The sequence below is a fragment of the Cottoperca gobio genome, chromosome 9 (genome assembly GCF_900634415.1).
Source record: "Cottoperca gobio chromosome 9, fCotGob3.1, whole genome shotgun sequence".
NCBI lineage: Eukaryota > Metazoa > Chordata > Actinopteri > Perciformes > Bovichtidae > Cottoperca > Cottoperca gobio.
The window spans coordinates 9,429,211-9,445,942 of record NC_041363.1 but is presented as its reverse complement, the minus strand read 5'-3'; the positions used below and the strand labels follow the sequence as shown (position 1 = coordinate 9,445,942).

At 41.4% G+C, this 16,732-nt stretch overlaps 1 protein-coding gene across 2 annotated transcripts in view; it reads right to left on the bottom strand.

Moving 5' to 3' along the window:
- The window catches only part of edil3a (EGF-like repeats and discoidin I-like domains 3a), a 96,420-nt gene extending 81,796 nt beyond the window's left edge, over positions 1–14,624 (bottom strand). For both annotated transcript variants that reach the window (XM_029440018.1, XM_029440019.1), the window contains exon 1: positions 14,261–14,624. In XM_029440018.1, the coding sequence (XP_029295878.1) occupies positions 14,261–14,324 (64 nt within the window). In that variant the 5' untranslated portion in view covers positions 14,325–14,624. The remainder of the gene's footprint in view (positions 1–14,260) is intronic.
- Between the last annotated feature and the right edge of the window lie 2,108 nt (positions 14,625–16,732).

Here is a 16,732-nt window from a genome sequence, read left to right as displayed (position 1 = left end):
TGAAACGTAATTTGTTCACATCAAAGAAGAGAAGAGAAAACCCTGACTCATTCCACTGTATTCCTCCACATTGTTAGTGTAGAACGGGAGGAGGGGTGAAACTCTCACTCCTCCTAATTGGATGTAATAGCTAGAGGGAATAAGCTCGCTTTGGCCTCGGGGAGGGGGAAGCGAGAGGAGAGAGAATCTGTTTAGAGAGGGCTGAAAATGCTAAACATCCATGGAAGAGTAGAAAGACAGACAGCGTGGTCCTAAGCTTAACACATACACGACCTACACAGTTCAGAAACGGCATTATAAAGATATGAAAGGAGACAAAGAAAAAAGCAGTAATGTGGACTGGAAATAAAAAGGCGCTAGAGAGACTGAGAAAAAGCAGAACATAAAACAGATGAAATGGGGATTGATAACAGAGAGCATGCTGGCCGCTAAGTCTGTGGAAGCTTTTGGGAGGACCGAGTCCAGAGAGAAGAGATCTAGGTCTGCGTTGCAGGGACATTTTGAAGATGAGAGAAACATTTGGTACTCCTGTGAAGTCAGTCAATTGCTGAGGGCAGTCCCTTCAAATTCCCCCGTCATTGAGTTTAACAGATTTCTAGTGGAACCAAGGCAGCATGGGCAGATATTAGTATTTAGAGAGGTCCAACCGGTGAAGTATTTACAAGCGTTTATTAAAAAAAAAATGGGACATTTCAAATTGAAGTCATTTCACTGCTTTGGAATCATGGCTGCTCAACCAATCTGTTAAGCTCTTTTGTGGAGAGAGTTCATCTTTGGATGCACTCTCACATGAGAATTAGAGCCGTTGACCAATTGCTGTGAACTGTCTTGACAATGCTAACTTTTGAGAGACAAGAGAGGCCACATTTAAAGAAATTTGAATATTAGATGTTTAGTATCATCCAATGTTAGGGCATAAAGAGCTCCAAGAGGTGTGGCATGGTTGGCAGTCAGTTATGCAACAGGATGGATGGAACAAATATGTTCTTTTGGCCAGTTAGCTTAGCTTAGCGTTGGGCACTCTAGCTGTTTACCCATGTTTCCAGTCTTTACGCTAAGATACGCTAACCGGCTGCTGACAGTATTTCCCAAAATGGCAAACTATTTCTTCAACTTACTTCCAGTTAGCGACTGAGACTGTGAGTCGTCACAATGTCATTGATCTCCCAGCATCATCTATGTTGCCTGTATTAAGAGCCACTAACAGAACCTGATATGACCAGTTAATCTTTTTCATCTGTTGTTGGGCATGAAAGAAGCTTTTGTTTAAACTCCATTACCGCTCCCAGCACCATACGATATGATGTAAGCTCTGGGGAAGCCTGACCAAAACCTACAGCAGTCATGGCGCAGACTCAGCACCCATAATAAGTATGGTGTGGTTGAGCTTTGGTCACTGTGAGGTGAGAGGCTTCACCCAACATCATCATCATCTCAAAAAGGCTTGCACACACACAAAGTTCTCTCTTTGGAGTCCTTGTCTCGAAAACAACTTATGTTGCCACAAAAGCCTCCAACCATAGCACTCCAAAGGAGCGGAGATATTTCTTCCCCAGCCAGAGGTATTCTACCCTCTTAGGTCTGGGTAAGCTCAAACCGCTTTCTCTTGAGAAATGCTTTTAATCGTTTGAGACCACCTCAACTGCCTCCTCTGACTTCATACTGGGAGTAAACCAAATTTACTTTTCAAAACGGTCTTTGCTGAGATTTGTTCCCACAGGGGTTCTGAATTCCAGATAAGACCATCAAGGCTACAGTGTGTGGTGTGGTGAAGACCTAAAGCATGCTCAGAGAAAGAAAGAACTGAGGGGCTTGAGGGGAGGGGTTAAATACAAACAAACAATCAGAAATGCCCAGCAAGCTTCTTTCTTTCTTAGTGTAAAAGGTCTCCATCCTTGTTAGGAGTAAGCCTGTCCCCCATGCTGCCCTCTATTGCTCTCATTACTGTGCATCCTGCCTCAGCCATCTCTAAGCCCTGCAGAGGTGCACAGAGGGCTTTCATCTGAGGGTAAGATCGATACTTCTCCTCATCATGGGCCAGGGGCAGCGATAATGCACTCAGCCCAGTGTCTAGAGGATTTTGCCGCAACCTGGGACTGAAGCTTTCCTCAGGTGAAACCCTTACCCGCGTACAGTACGAACCATGAAGTCACTATGGAATAAAAATTTACGATTGTTCCAAAACTACGGTGACATTTCATGTAAGGATGTCAACTCGCATGAGGTGATTAAAAAGGGCTATTACGCCACGCTGCCATTATAAAAACACAATGGGATGCAGGAGCAGCAGCTAATATAAGTGTTACAGGGTTAATAATTCACTGCCTCCATCGTGCCCACTTTTATGAATGCCTATATCATGTAGCTTTGGAAACCTTTTGCCCCCAACGTCCACGGGGGGGTGGGGAGGCTCAGTAACATCTGTTATCTCTATGGTCTCACGCACCCAGCTTACCTCTGAACACCCTTACTGTAAAGCTGTTTGCTTTATGTGCTGCATTAGTGTGTAATAAACTTCTCGAAAAAGGCAGGTGAACTGTTGGGGCATTTGTTTAAGGTTTACTATGACTTTAGGGCAAACGTAGAGTTTAATTAATGATGTTTTTACGATCCTGCTAATATGCACTATAAAGTTTGGCTGGAATTTCAGAGTTGATAAATATAACTAATCTTCTACCTATAAAAAAAAAAAAAAAAACCTTATTCAACAGTAGTTATACAACAGTTTAAACATATACATGCCTTTAAATTCTCGTACGTACATTTGTCTTTTACTACTTTAGTTATCTTTAAAGAAAAATACCATGGTTACAAAAAATAAATCACCAAAACAAATTGTTCTGTATGTAAGACGCAGGCGGAGAAACATAACATCAAGGCCCTTTTGATGGATTCTATTAATTAACATCATTCATATTAGCTCGTAAATATTTTACTGGATTCACAATATTATTTTCAATAATGCTGTCACACGGAGAGAGTAATGGCACTTTGGAAACGCAGCGACATTCAATTTGAAAAGGTTACGAAGATCAGAGCATTGCTGTGATGTGTGCAGAACAGCTTTGTGTTTTACTTACACATCTAGCAGCATTGCTTGGGACTATAAAGCCATTACATACAGTACATGCTAAAATCAAGCTATGAATTTAAGAAAAAAAACACACCCTTCACTTTACCATATGGTACACAGATAAGCACGTATGACTGACCCCTCCTCCCTCCTAACATCCACTGGACTGCTGAGCTTTTGGCTCAATTCAGGTTTCGCAACATGCTCCTCTCCGTTCTCTCTGCCCGCACCCCCTCGTTTCTCTGCACGCTCATTACAGATGTCCTAGTTTGCTCGTGAGCCAGCAGAGCCTCGCTAGCCTCATTACAAACTTGGAAACCTACCATCTTTTGCACCCTTTTTTCCCCAGACAAGATCTCACACACTCATGCTTGTATCCCGTAAGTGGAATAAAAAGATTCATCAAACATGTATAAAGAAGTGGAGCTTACATCTCATCCAATTCTTCAGAGTAACTGCTGAAACGGAAGGTGTCTGTGATGGAGAAAGTGCTAGTGCAGATTAACAGGCGAGGAAAGAAAAAAATATGGGCAAGGGGGGGGAAAAAGCATTTTACTTCAAAACTGTGTCACTAATTCACAGGATTGATGCATATTCAACGAAACATGAAGGCATTTCCGTGACCCTGTTCGTTAAATGTTTACCTCATTAGCACTCTTGTTGTCGTGATGTTTTCCATGTGGCATTTGGGATGAAAGGGAGATTATGTCACACAAATACTCTGTGACTGAGCAACTCTCGGATTCAAAATTCACAAAGGATGCAATGGTACGGCAAATTCAAATGTTTTGTCTTTTTGCGTGTGTGTGTGTGTGTGTGTGTGTGTGTGTGTGTATGTGTGTGTATGTAAGTGACAGAGGGACACAGATAGCTTTAAAGAGCCAATCCTACATTTTGATAAATCCAAGAAAAGCATTTAAATCCAAATGATTTCCACTTTAATATATGTTTCTTTGCATTAAAGGGAAACATGTTTGGGAAATATGTGTATTTGGTTGACTTGATTTAGACATGAGTGGTATCAGCCTCTCAGTTCCACATGCAGTGGGAGCCAGTAGCCGGTTAGCTTAGCTTAGCATAAAGACTGGAGACTAACCAGGCTCTCTCCGAAAGAACAGAAATATGCCTACCAGCACCTTTAAAGCTCACTAATTGTCTCGTTAAAAATCTTTTCTGAATGTAATCCCACACGATACCTAAATATACTTCATCACAGCTCTAACACAGTATCTCTCCCAGTTAATTTAAAGGTACAGTGTTTCTTTTACAGCTAGCAAACGCTGCCCCACTTCTCACTGTCTCTCCGACTGCATAGCGGCAGCTTAAGGTCATACTGGCAATTTAAAGTGTGAAGAAATATTACAAGGGAAGCTGCGTGTGATGTGTCTCTACTACACTGTATGCATGTTAGAAATACATGAAGAAGTAGTTACAAAATATCTTCTGATCCTTATTCCACTCATACTACACCCCCGCTGGCCTAAACTGTGCATTGTGTGTACTGGAAAGGGCAGGCCTTTGCAAATTGAATTTCTTCATCCCACTTACTCCTTGGTCAGTGAATTTCATGTAGCCGACGCTATTTCCCTCAAAGAGCCACAGTGTTGAGCAAGACAAGGCTCGGCGCACAATGGCTTTATAAGTGATGATGTACAGTCATGGTTGATTACTGGACATCAAAATGTTCTAAGCTACTTTTTTAGTGAATATGTTGTGTCTACTTGAAAAAACACTGCGTTCACTTCAGTTGTAGAAGCAGAACTGAGCAGGAAATGAATAACACATGTTCTGCAACCAAACAATTCAATACAAGTCTACTACACAGTGAGGACCAGCAGAAACTAGCAAATATTTGTATTCATAGAATCATGCCAATCCATTGCCCAGCTGCAGCAGTCACATTAGAACAGTGGTTTGATGTGTTATAATTATAACTTCTATAGTGTGTGTTTGTGTGCGCGCATGTATGTGTGTGTGTGTGTGTGTGTGTGTGTGTGCCTCGTCTGTCTGGGTTTGAAGTGCTTAGGTGATTTGCTTAAATTGTGAAGGCAGAAGAGAGAGAGAGAGATGTAGAGAGAGAGAGATGAGAGAGAGAGAGCGGAAGAGAGAAGAGAGACAGACAGAGAGAGAGAGAGAGAGAGAGAGAGAGAGAGAGAGAGAGAAGAGAGAGAAGAGAGAGAGAGAGATAGGTAGAGTATTCGTAGCTAGGCTCTCGCGCGATACTCTCTCCCCCTCTCTCTCTTTCGCTTTTCTCTCTCTTCTCTCCCTCTCTTCTCCTTTCTCCTCTCTCGCTCTCTCGCTCTCGTCTCTCTCTCTCTCTCTCCTCTCTCTCGCGCTCTCGCTCTTTCTCTCTGTTTTCGCTCTTTCTCTCTCTCTCACTCTCTCTCTCTCGCTCTCTCTCTCTCGCTCTCGCTCCTCTCTCTCTCTCGCTCTCTCGCTCCTCGCTCTCGCTCTTCTCTCTTCTCTCTCTCGCTCCGTCTCCGCTCTCTCTCTCTGCTCTCTCTGCGCTCTCTCTCCTCTCGCTCGGTGGCTGTTAGCTGAGAGAGAGAGGGGTGAGATATCTACAAAGATTTGAACGCTTTGAAACTGTTTAAAAATACGCTCTGTGATTTAAACTTTCGAACCGCTAATTTAACTTCACAGGTTCAACATTAAACACAGAACAAGATTTACAAGCACAGTGTTCAAGTACTTCAGTATGACTCTGCCTGCATCAGCAGTGCAGCACAACCACCTATAGAACAGCTGAGGCAGGTTAGAAAGATCACACATGTAAATATTTCATACCTCAAACACTGGTGAATTATACAGAGACCACACTGTCCAACCACCTGGGTTAGAAGCAGAATAGAAGACAACCCTCAACATGGTGAATGATGTCAGTGGAGTTGGCTTCGCTGTGTGCCTGCATATGGCACAATACGGTGAATGACGCATACTGTATTATAAATTTCCCTCACTATAAAAAAACACAAATATGCATAATAATGAATTAGTGAAATGTGTGATCATTTATACTTGATTACTATCCAATTGCCAGAAGTCGAGACTGTGTGTAAATCTACGTTGGCCCTGTGACAGACGGTGCGTGGGGGCTGCACCGTGACTCGCCGCCTAAACTTCAGGCTTCCACAAGACGACTTTAATGACACAAACAAAGACCGTTGAGCCGCGGACGCTTTCGTGAGCCGCAAGTTCAGAGTAGTCCTTTGTAGGATTTCTGTCCATAAAGAGGAAAACACAAACCAAAACACATTGCTGGTATAAATGTGCACCAAGAGACAACATTATCTTTAAATATAGTGATAGAATTCAATTAAATGACGTCCCTGAGAATATACATTATTCTGACAGAACGTAGGAGTGGCTGCAGCAACGTTCAGCTTGTCCTTGGTTTTCTTATTTCTTATAAAAGCTTAAAGGCCAGCTGCATACTGCCCATTCTTAAACCATATCCCCGCGCATTGGCATTAAGTCTTCAAGTCAGAGACCAGCAGCTCTTTGCCACTTGTCTTTCAGTGCCTCAGACATGTTTCAATGTATTTCAAATGCTTCTGTTGGACCATGTTTGCCTCAACACCCCTGCAAAGAGAAAAGCAATCCAATCAGTTCCATACCTGTAGCAATTACCAAAATGGTGCAACTTGTTGTAACCCTTTCCCGCTTTATAAGTGACAATGGATGGCAAGTTTTGTAATGGGCTTTACTTTGAAGTTTGAAGGTGAGTGGTTGCTGTTCATTGAACTTCACATTAAAGGTGCTTTCCATCCTGGCTCTCAGCTCCCCCACCCTGCCTGGTAGTAAACACATCTAGGGTAAAATCTAAATCTAAAAACATTGACAGGAGATTTTCCACTTTAAAAAAATATATGCACTCTACTCAATGGATATAGCATATAACTCATGCCCTCGCCTTAAATAAGCCTGCTGGAAAGTACTTGGCACTAGTCCAGGGCAGTGCGTTCATATCTAAGTTGAAGAACGTATCTCTTTTTACTAAAACATTGTATTTACAGACACACTCCTTTCTTGTTCTCAATCACCCACTGATCCCCTTTGTTGGCATTCAGCAACATTTAGTGTGAAAGCAGAATGGCTGACATTGTTTTTGGGTTTTTTGGCAACTGAGTGAAGTATAGATGCACATCCACGCTGTGCTTAAGAGCCAGAATTGCTGCCGAGACTTTGTGTGATGACATTTCTGGGTTACCTCTCCCAGCTTCGAGCACACAAACCCACACAACTGCACACACACACACACACACACACACACACACACACACACACACACACACACACACACACACACAGACACACACACACACACACAGAAACACAAACACAGAAACACAAACACAAGACACAAGAAAAACAGCATCATCAGTACAGGTATTGACATAATCAAATACAAGTTAAAATGCAGTAAAGCAAAGAGCTGATGAGTCTGGGAATGAGATGAAATGCACAAACTAAATCCTACAGCAAGACATGCATCGAATGCTACACAGGGAAAGGAAAGAGATAATCGGAACGATGGATGGCACCCGGCACAATCACGTCAAACCAGTGACGACTTATTTATTACTTTTTAGATGAACATTTAGCTTCTGCCGCATCATTTACTGTACATTCATGCAGGAGAAGAAAAGGGTTAGAGATTCAAGTTACCTCATTGACCCCGGTGTGTAGACTGTGAAACGGGGGCTCATGAGTTAAGTATGCCTCTAGAATAAGAATAAGTAGCCCGTATCACCTTAGGGCTTGTTGGAAGTAAGAACTTAAGCCACCTGCACCCATCTGATCTCAAACAAGTAGATTGGGTTTATTGAAAACGCAGTGGCGTTCCAGAGCCGGAGAGATACTTTGCTTTAACTCTTCAATCTTATTTGAACTAAAGCAGGCTTAACTTCAGTCTGTAGCAATTAAAGCATGCTTGTGAAACACAGAAATGCAAGCATATATACATCGCACGCGTTGGGTTTCTTTGATAAAATGACAAAATCACAGACTTAACATGAGACTGGATGGACTACACACACACACACACACACACACACACACACACACACACACACACACACACACGCATAGATAGGAAACATCTCTTGGCGAGATGGGGGGGAAACTATATAAATTACAAGCATAAAATACATTTATATCCTCACACAGAGCAGATAGCACATAAAAAAAGAAATGTTTCAGGAGGTGGCTTCTTTCGTGTAAAGATAAAACATTCCAGCAAAATGTCTATGCGTCATTCATCCGTCCATGTACAAGCTTTTAAACTCTGAAATATGACATTTCATTGTTTTAATCTCACTGCTTTAAAGCTTTGGTCTCACAATGGAGCTCAAACAGTCTGCAACTGCTCAAACCTCCTCAGATTTACAGGCTGCTGCAGTTCTGCACTTAATCCAAAGTAATTTATTCTGCTTATTGATCCGCTGTGGAAAGGTGGAGTCTCTCACTCATGTCCAGCGCTGATAATGTACAGCTGATGCTGCTCTGACACTCCCGCTGCAATGCAAAAGTTGGGCTTGGCTCACGTAAGGAAGGCAATGAAAATCCACCCTGATGCTCGTCAGTGAGTTTAGCACGCGCACGCACACGCACACGCACACGCACACACACACACACACACTAGTCGTCAGAATGACTCCTTTTTTTGTGTAAAGGCAGGCGCTTAAAAAACAAAGAGAACTAAAAAAGCGAACAGACATTAATTTACACGGTAATTACATGGCCCTAATTTTGTTGCAGAATGCAAGCTTTAACTTAAGGTGCTTTTGTTTCGCAGTGAACATAGCTATTTAGTTAATACTTAAAGCCGTCTAAATTGAAGTTGCTTGTTAAATGATATTGAAAGTACAGTACAGTTGGCATGCACGGAGCTGATATGCAGTCTGTTTGCATTTGCAAATAACAAACACGCAGGGGGACGGATATAGATGGAGACATGGTTAACATGAACAGAGAATGTAATTAAATGGGTGCTTTCCCATTCAATGTACAAGTACAATGAGCAGAGTGAGGATAAGGAGAGCAGCTATAGGATCAAGGCCGATCTAAAGTATTTTGGACTGCATTTCTCTGAGAGCTCAAATCTAATTCAAGTTGTGTTTTTTTGTTTGTTGATGCCAGGCTACTGTGTGGATAATAGACAAGTCTGAACAAATGTGTTCTAATGCAATTAGCACAATGCACCTCGAGCACCCTAAAACTATAAAGCTTCATTAAAATGTAGCCTAATGCTACTTATTGCAATAAGTAATATGAAGGCATTGCAGTGTTGACACTCAATGCAAACCCATGTTTGTGTTTGTATTCATTGTAAATCACGAGTAATGGCACACAAATGTATAGAATTGTATAGCATAACAATATGAAAAATAAATGTTTTAAACAATTTGAAAAGGGAGCGAGTAGCATGTATGTGGGCGCATACAAAGTCCCATCAGTTGGGTTTAAACACGCTGCCACATATCACCATCCGCTAACAGGAAGGGTTAGCTACTGTGCAGTAGTGTTGAATAGTGTGTTGTACTCTACTCTGATATTGGACCTGTACCTGCTACATGTTGCATGTTAACATTATTTGTCTGAACAACCATTTAAGGCCATCTGTACCATAAAAATTACATTTTCTACTTCAGGCTAAATGTGTTCTGTCTGGATGGCTTCGGATGGCTTTTCTTTGTAGTGAGTCAAGAAAGTAGTGAGCCTCAGCAAACTCACAAACAATACCGGTGCAATGTGTTACAGTTCATTTAAAGAAAGACATCATATAACGTCATTATCTGCCACACACACACACACACACACACACACACACACACACACACACACACACACACACACTGTGTGTGAGCCTGCTTGTGCAGATGAGTCATTAATCGTGACCCAGTGGGGATTACTTAAAACCAGCATGCGGTCTTCTGAATGCTCAAACTATGAGGCGGGTGTGCTGCTGCATGTTCTTAGCTAACACAAAAAGTGAAGTACACTTGACATGAAATGACACTACAAACGAAACATTCTTATAATCTCTTTACTCTTTCTTTCAGGGGGGGCTTTATTTATTTATTTATTTCTTCCTGAGTTTTGACATTGGATTTAATGGAATGCTAAGACGATCACTGCTTATCCCAGCCGTCATAATGTAACATGCTGCTTTTGGGGAATGTTAGACCTTTAAAAAGATATTTGGGAACATTTAGAAGTTTTTCCAGAGTTTTGTGAATAGAAACATCAAACATTGATTTATAGATGAAAGAAAACAGGCAATATCTTTTCTTTTCTTGTTTACTGCCAATTGCTCTCTCTGTTCTTCTTGTTCACATCGTTTCTTTTTTTACTGGCTAATGTACAAAAGCTTCCAGTCACCTTGAAAATCTAGAACTGGACCAAAAGCTAAATATGTCGCCAACACCCATATTTTATATCTTAGCTGAGTGAGACGTTCATGACCGGTCCGGGGGGCAGATGTGTAATGTTATATGTTATATGTCTTTAAGCTACTGGATGCCTAAAAAGTATCTATCTATCTATCTATCTATCTATCTATCTCTATCTATCTATCTATCACACAATTACAATCATTTAGCTTAGTCTGAAAGCTTATATGTGTATGTATCGGCTTAAACAATGTATTTCACCGATGCTCTGCCCATTCTTATCTCAGGGCCATGTTAAAGTTCTTTAAGATCTTCCTTAGCGTGTGTCCTTTGTAACCTCTGGAACTCTACTGCCCTCCCAATAAGTCAAGTAAAAAATGTAGGCGGGACAAGAGAGGCGGACTACAGCAAAGACAAATAGAATCCGTATTCATTAACATGTCAGCACGGGAGACAGATTACCTCTCCTTCGACTATTAATGGGATTAAGGAACGTCAGCTGTGACAATGAATAGCCCAATCATGTTCCGCAAACATGAAAAAAGTCAAGTCTAGTAGCCAATGTACACTACAGCAACCGGAGAGAAGGCTTTGTGGAAAGATTGATTCCTATGTTGCGATAGCTCACGTCTAATTTCCTTGTGTGGGTTGTCGTGCAATGAGTTGCTTTCAGTTCTTTGGTTATCATGGCTGCTGATCTGACAGAGGTCTGACCTCTCTCGACTGATTGAAGACTGTGCCATTTAAAAGCAGAGAGAAGGGCATTGTGGAGGGAGGTTGGGAGTCGTTGTTATTAAAAGTCGGCTGTATATCCACTATAACCTTCAGTGGCCAGTAAATGTAATGAGCGTTTAGATATATCGCTATAGTCTGCATGCATTCAAGGAGAATATCTTTTATTAGTATTCACAGCAGTTTGCAAAACACAAGCGCTCATTTTGTTGTTGTTGTTGTTGTGTTTTCTGCACAGTGGCAAGCAGGATTTTTTTAAACTGTTATCGGAAAAACTTTTAAAGAATGAAAGGGGCCAGCTATAATTTTCAAAGCCAAACATAAAACATTCAGATTGCTTGTTTTATTTGACCAAAAATATTCCGTTTACAATCAGATATGACACATTTGAGAAGCTTTAACCAGTGAATGTTTGGAAAATGTGCTTTAAAAAAGAAAAAGATTATTAATCGACTAACAAAATAGTTATTGATTTCTTTTTTCTTCTGTTGTTTGATAATTAATCAACTAATTGCTGCAGCTCGAGCCAACACTGTAGTGCTGCGGCAAGTTGTTTACAGATCTGAAGTTATATATGTGCAGTGATTAAGACATCATATAATTCATGACAATTATAGCCCACTGTGTAAAATAATGCGTCCAAGGAAAATCTAAGTGAGTTAGTTTAAATCCCTCTCATTCCAGCCTGCTCTATTGTTTGTCCAAATGCACAAGTTGCCATTCCTGCTAGCGAGGGAGTCAGTCAGTCTTTCCCTATAGTCTGTGAGCATGGCGAGCAACCGACGAAGCCAAAGTAAACACACGACCATTCTGGAAATCACAACGTTTCTACATCGGTGCATTGTGTTTGACCAACTCATTCAACTGTGTTTAACGAGTTAAATCTTTCAGTGAAATGAACAGTGTCCAACGATATTAACACTAATCATGATTCACCATGAGCAGAAAATCACATTTCCCCTCCAGATGGCCGTCCATTTGGCTAAAAGGCTCTAATTGTGCAGCCATTATACCAAGACTGAGACTAAAATGAAGATGCATAAAAGTCATTAAAACTGACACTCTAAACAAGCACAAAAGCATCTTACATACAGGGAGCCCACTGGTGCAGTCATGTGCTTTGTCCAGGCAGACAGGCTGAAACAATGTGTGAGAGTCCGCACCAGTAACCAACCAGAGGAAGTGATGTATTGCACACTGACTTGGAACAATGCAGTCTGTTTTACCTGAAGGCGAATGTTTCTACCCCATCAATTTGTTTCAGTGGACAGAGTCACCCTGTGACATCTTCAATAGAGCGTTTGTTAGCAGCAGTGTCTAAAGACACCTGCTACCTTTCAGCCACGGGGAAAGGTTAGTATAACGTAGCTCATGTATAATACAAAAAAAGACTTCTAATCATCACGATGCATTCTTTATGATGGGGAGTAGGAATGTTGTTGGACCTCTGGATCCCTGTCCAGTCCAACTCTGGGTTTCAAAAACAAAAAAGAGCAGGTACACTGTTAAAATAGCTGCCTTAGTGACCGAGGATGGTTGTAAGGATGCTCACACACAGATCAAATACTGTCAGCACCCTCCATCCACCTCCATCTCTTACTCAAACCAGCTTCTCACCGTGAACGATGTTACAGCTGTACTCAGTTTGAAAACAGATGGACAAAAATCCCTTTACAATACAACAAATTTAACCGGGATATGATTAATTGAGGGACAAGTGCAGAGTGTATTTTTAACTCACTGAGCCTTGAAACAAGTCGACCCACGGCACTAAAGCTCCCTGCTTTTCCTCTGCTTTCATTATGCCCACCTACCGGGGAGTATTATGTCTTGTAGCGGCTGATTCTGGGTTGACACTGTGATGCTTAGGGAGCCCTAGAAACTCTGCTTAAGGCACAGTCCTGGTGTAGAGACTGAGGTCTGTCTGACATGTGTGTGACTCCTGAGGCAAGCATGATGCTAAATGAATAGAGACAGGACAGATGGCATGACCTACTTCTATAAGGGCTACACTGCTTTCTTTACACTAATCCCACAGGTACCGTTCCTGCCCTGTTCATGAGAAATATACAAAGCTTTAATATTCCTATCATCAGTAACTGGAAGCACAAAGGAGGTGGGATGTGGAATGATTTAAATGATGATCCAGTGGGTCAGGTGAATATATATATATATATATATATATATATATATATATATATATATATATATATATATATATATATATATATATATAAGCTTTCAACAATATCCACGCTACATATAAAAGGCAGTGTGAGTTTTTCAAGACCATACATTAGACTTGTAATGCACAGCTGACCTTCTCCTAGTGTCATCCTAGTCATTAATGGTGCCATGATGTCACTAACACAGGAGACTCTCGAGCATATCTCCTCTAAAGTGATAGCATCAGGGTCTGTCTGAAGCCCACATTGGAGACATCTTTTCTTTTATCTTTTCTTCTTCTTCATTCAGTTTGTTACAGAGGGGAAAGTGACGTCCCTTTATGTATTAACCGACCGCGGCTTTATCTGGACGCACATCTTCTTTTTTATCCTCTGAAGCATCACGGAGGAGCTAAACAAACAGCTGGAGATTATCACTGTGAGGGCGAATAAAATACTGGCGCTGTGCACATTTCTACTTAAAATGTGCGCCTGATGTACGGACCGCTTTGGTCCATATCACAGAGACATTACGCATGAATAAGATATTTAATCATCTGTTTCATCGACTCAAACAAGTGTTCCTTAAAACGAAAGCGAAACAATTAACTAAGGAATCTTGCACAGATTAAGAGCGGTATGTGTTGCCAAACCGTGCCGACAGGCTGCTCGCATTCCGCAAACAACACAGATTCTCCATAAACGGACATTGCATTATGCTAAAATATTCATGTGGGCTTCTTCCTTTTTTTAAATAATCTATTCACGTGGTCTCTTTTAATATCTGAAGATGCTCCGGTCGCCAATGATCAGTTTGTGGTACTCCCACGCTAAAGCTAGTCGTGTCAAAAATGTTTTGACACACGATACAGTGAGCAAGTCACTTTCCCACTCACCTTTCACATCATGCGGGACAGCGGTGCCCAAACACAGGGCGATGGAGAGGAGTAGCAGTCCCATCCTCTCACAATAAACAGGTCTGACTTCCAAGGTTAAGCAGGTGTGGTATAGAAAGAAAAAAAAGCAATAGCCAAAAGTTCTCCCTCCTTCGCTCTCGCTGGGCTGCAAGATTGCCCTGGGAGCTGTTGCTTCCTCTCAGGTAAAGTCCTCCTCTGTGATAAAGTCGGCAGAGAGACCACCTGGACTTGTTTCCGTGCAGGGACAAGTGAACTGTGCCTCCGGGGTCCCCCTCTGCTGCTGCCTTCCCCGCTCCTACCGCAGTGGTGCGATGTAGTGGAGAGAGCGGCGTGTGCGCTCAACGCTCCCGGACAACTGCTGTCAAGCCTCCGTGAACTATCATCTTTTTCCGGAACAGACTACCAAAATAAAACCAGGCAATTCATCAATTTTGAGTCAAAATAAGCTGCATTGCGTTCCTAGTAATGCAAAAACGTTTAATACATGATGTTTTAAAAGCAATATTGTTATTTTCAGATCGTCTTTTTCACTGCAGAAATTGCAAAGCATAGCCTATGAAGGATAATGCCAACTTGTGTTCCACTAGATAGCTGATTTAATGATTATCTTTTTAGAAAATAATGCGATTTATAAAGCTATATGACGTGTACTCCATATATGTAACTTTTTGAAAAGTTAAGCTTTTGTTTTGAAGGTACTATCACCTAACTTCCTGACTAGGCGGTGCATTTTGACTCGGCTTCAAGGACAGTCTGTTTGGCTCACTGGAGGATGTGAGGTTCACGCTCGGTCACAGTGAACCGACTGGGGTGCCGTCTCTCTGATGGAGACAACTGAAGAGCACTTCCAAAAAGTCTGCTGGGATTTGGACTTTAAATTGTGTATAATCAGTTTTTTTGTTGCCGTTTTTTTTAACCTCGTTTTATTCACTCCACATGGCTTCCTCTTCAAGGCTGAGGAAGTTGGATAGCTGTTTCAAGTACATTCTCTCTGGAAATGTTGGATTTTAAATGGCAGATCTTGAACCAGCATTCCCATCCAAAAGTTAGGCCATTCTGTAAATGGTAATACGTTATGTTAATACAATGAGTAGTTTCACACAGGTTAGGCCTCCTTATGTAGAAGATTCATAAATATATTTCTTTGTGAGATGTCGGTCTTCGATGGACATCCTGTTATCTGAGTATAACATTAAATACCCCTTGTCTTTGTATTGTGATTGTGTCTGTTGTTCCTGGAAGAGACTCTGGTGGATTGTGATGGTCAATGGAGTGCAATGGAGCTTTGATTGTTAAGGTAGTGTGTGCCCATACTGCAACAAGCATAGCCTGACTCCGTGGATGACAGGAGCACCAATGTAGACAATTTCATGGCCTACACTTTGCTGTTCCACTTGAAAAGTTACTTCAGCTTCTTGGTGAAATGGCACATGATCTCAATGAAAGGTTAATAACCAGTTTGGGATTTCATCCATTTAGGCACTATTGTCAAGGCACTGATGAAACTACAATGTAAACTGCTGTAGATATGTCACTGAGCTGTGGCATTTTGAAAATTAGATTATTTTTGCACACGGGTGGCACCACACTGATTCATGTGCCGTGTGTGATATTTCAACCACCACTGATTGGATTCTGATGAAACTTGGGTTTAAATGAGGCTGACAGTAAAAACGTTGGCAATTTCAAATGTACAACGATAAAGCCATGGTGGGGAATTTAATTACAGGTCATCAGGTGTACTACATGGTAACTGTTAAGTATAATATTTGAAAGGTAGAAGAGAGTTTGAAGTTTTCACTGTGATGGATAACAATGATCTTTTCTTGCAAGGACATGCAATTTTGGATTCAATGTGACATTTACTGAAGGTCAGTAATTGGTCGTTAGGCAGAATGCATCATTTTAACGGACATAATGCATCCTGTTTAATGTCATACTTCTATTTCCACACATTTTAGTGAGAATTCTCCACAACACAAGCTGATGTCATCACCCAGCATCCCATAGTTATCAGTCTGACCTTGAGGTGTTTCCGCTCTCATCATCATGAATCATGAACGATATCAAGTGTCCCATGGTTTTAATGTAGAAAGAGACCAATAACTGTATGCACTTGGTCAAAAAGACCTATAAATCATCCGCAGGTCCAACAGTTGAGTCTGCTATCATCTTAATGAGACGTTGTCCTCTATTCGTACAATCACAGCACCTCACATTGTTTCCATGCTGTTACTTTATCTGCACAACATTCTGTTTGGAGTTGGGCTAAGAATGTACTATTTAAAAAGATAATACTTTGTGTTCTTCGTATGACTGGCTAGTGAGCAGTTACAACGGAAACACGGACACAAAAGTCCTCATTAGGCTTCAGTCTCATGTGTGCCAGAGAGACAAGAGAGAGAAAGAGCAAACAACAGAGAGATGATCAGAGAGGATTCACAGAGGCTT